Source organism: Geospiza fortis, unplaced genomic scaffold (assembly GCF_000277835.1).
Source record: "Geospiza fortis unplaced genomic scaffold, GeoFor_1.0 scaffold130, whole genome shotgun sequence".
NCBI lineage: Eukaryota > Metazoa > Chordata > Aves > Passeriformes > Thraupidae > Geospiza > Geospiza fortis.
The window spans coordinates 4,513,921-4,515,629 of record NW_005054300.1 but is presented as its reverse complement, the minus strand read 5'-3'; the positions used below and the strand labels follow the sequence as shown (position 1 = coordinate 4,515,629).

The window sequence follows — 1,709 nt, the reverse complement described above, 5'->3', positions numbered from 1 at the left end:
TGGCTGCAGTTGCCGCCGTGCCGCCAGGGAAAGGTGAGGCCCGCGGGGCTGCGGGTTCGGTCCCTCTGGGCGGGAACCCCGGGAAGTGGGGAGCCCGTTTGCTGCTCGCAGCCTCGGGCGCTCTCCGTTGTGCTGGGACACAAGGGTCGGTGTCAGGTTCTCGGTGCCACCGAGAGTCTACCCCGGCGTTCCGGGAGGTCCCTGGATGTCTCATTTCTCCATACAATCCGTGGAGAAATCCGTCTCTCCTGGAGCAAGGGACCAAGGACAGGGTCTCTCGCATTTGCAGGGAGCGCTGTGAAGCGGGAAGCGCTCCCGTTTGTATTTGTGTCCCATCACAACTGATCGAGTAGCGAGAACAGGAAGGTTCCATTGTAGTTAGTGGGGATTGTCCCGGGTCTGGCCGCAGGGATGAGAGCAGAGGTCTGATGTACAGGCTGCTGCTGTTTTGGTGAAGGAGCCATGGGATATTTGTAGGCGAGGCTTTCTGCATTTCTTACCGAGTTTGAGTACTTGAGATGTCCTTTGGATAATTGAATTCTAAGTGCTGTTAATCAAGGTGTTCTGTGAGGCAGCTTTACTGAATAATGGAATTGCAGGAAGTGCTAGTCTGAGTTCCAGTGAGTGTACAGCATAAAGTCAGCTTTTTCCTGACCTCACCAGATATGAATGTTTTTATATAAAAGACAAAACAATGGAACTGTGTAAAAACTGCTCTGTAGAACAGAACTGTCAGAGTGTTCAGTGTCCCTGCTCTGTGATGGTTGTGTGATGGTCTTGGTGAATTGTTCGCTTAGTCTACTTAACTTGCTTATTTACTGGAAGCAAAATAATTATAGTGGGTATGTCTTGCATTCTGCTCCTTGTTTAAGAGTTTCTAGCCCTAGCAGTAAAATAACTCATTCTGGTGATGTTAGTGGCTTCTTCCTTTACACTTAAAATTCCAGGCTGAATAAGGCACTAAGTGAGCAACAGTTGGCAGGGAAAGCCCAAAAAACTGCTGGAGAGAATTAGCTGCTGGACCAATGTGTTCTTACCTGCATTGTTTAGACTTGGTGCTGAATGGGCACAGGACGTGCTTTGCTCACCTGACCAGGGGATTGTGGCCGCTGTTTGTTTGCTGGCTCTTGCAGACTGTCTGAGCAGCTGTTGTTGTTGGCTGGTGCTTTTGCAGTCGGAGGCGCGGTGGTTGTGGAGGACCAGCCGGACGTGAGCGCGGTGCTCTCGGCCTACAACCAGCAGGGGGACCCGACGCTGTACGAGGAGTACTACAGCGGCCTGAAACACTTCATCGAGTGCTCCCTGGACTGCCATCGGGCAGAGTTGTCTCAGCTCTTTTATCCTCTCTTCGTGCACATGTACTTGGAATTGGTCTACAATCAACATGAGAGTGAGGCAAAGTCTTTTTTTGAAAGGTAATTCATTTTCATTTGTACATTTGTGTTATTTTGTGTTTGCTACTTTGGCTAAATCTGTGAGCTATTTATATATGTATACATGCGTATTATTCTTCTCTAAAGTAGAAGAGAATTGAAATCTCACGTAACAGTGCCATGGGTTGTAGTAACTGTTCTTAAATTCTTTTCCAATCTCCTGTTAGAAAGATGTGCAAACTAGTGAACTGTGCATCGACAGAGTTTGAACCATGTTAATGGTGTGCTGATGGGCTCCTTGCTGCAGAAGTATCAATGAAGAGATTCTGCATTTTT

The 1,709-nt window shown here is 48.2% G+C and overlaps 1 protein-coding gene across 1 annotated transcript in view; it reads left to right on the top strand.

Moving 5' to 3' along the window:
- Positions 1 to 6: 6 nt before the first annotated feature.
- TAF5 (TATA-box binding protein associated factor 5) overlaps positions 7 to 1,709 on the top strand; it is a 9,405-nt gene continuing 7,702 nt past the window's right edge. The window contains exons 1-2 of the mRNA XM_005417328.3: positions 7 to 33; positions 1,175 to 1,415. Of these exons, the coding sequence (XP_005417385.2) occupies positions 1,357 to 1,415 (59 nt within the window). The 5' untranslated portion in view covers positions 7 to 33; positions 1,175 to 1,356. The remainder of the gene's footprint in view (positions 34 to 1,174; positions 1,416 to 1,709) is intronic.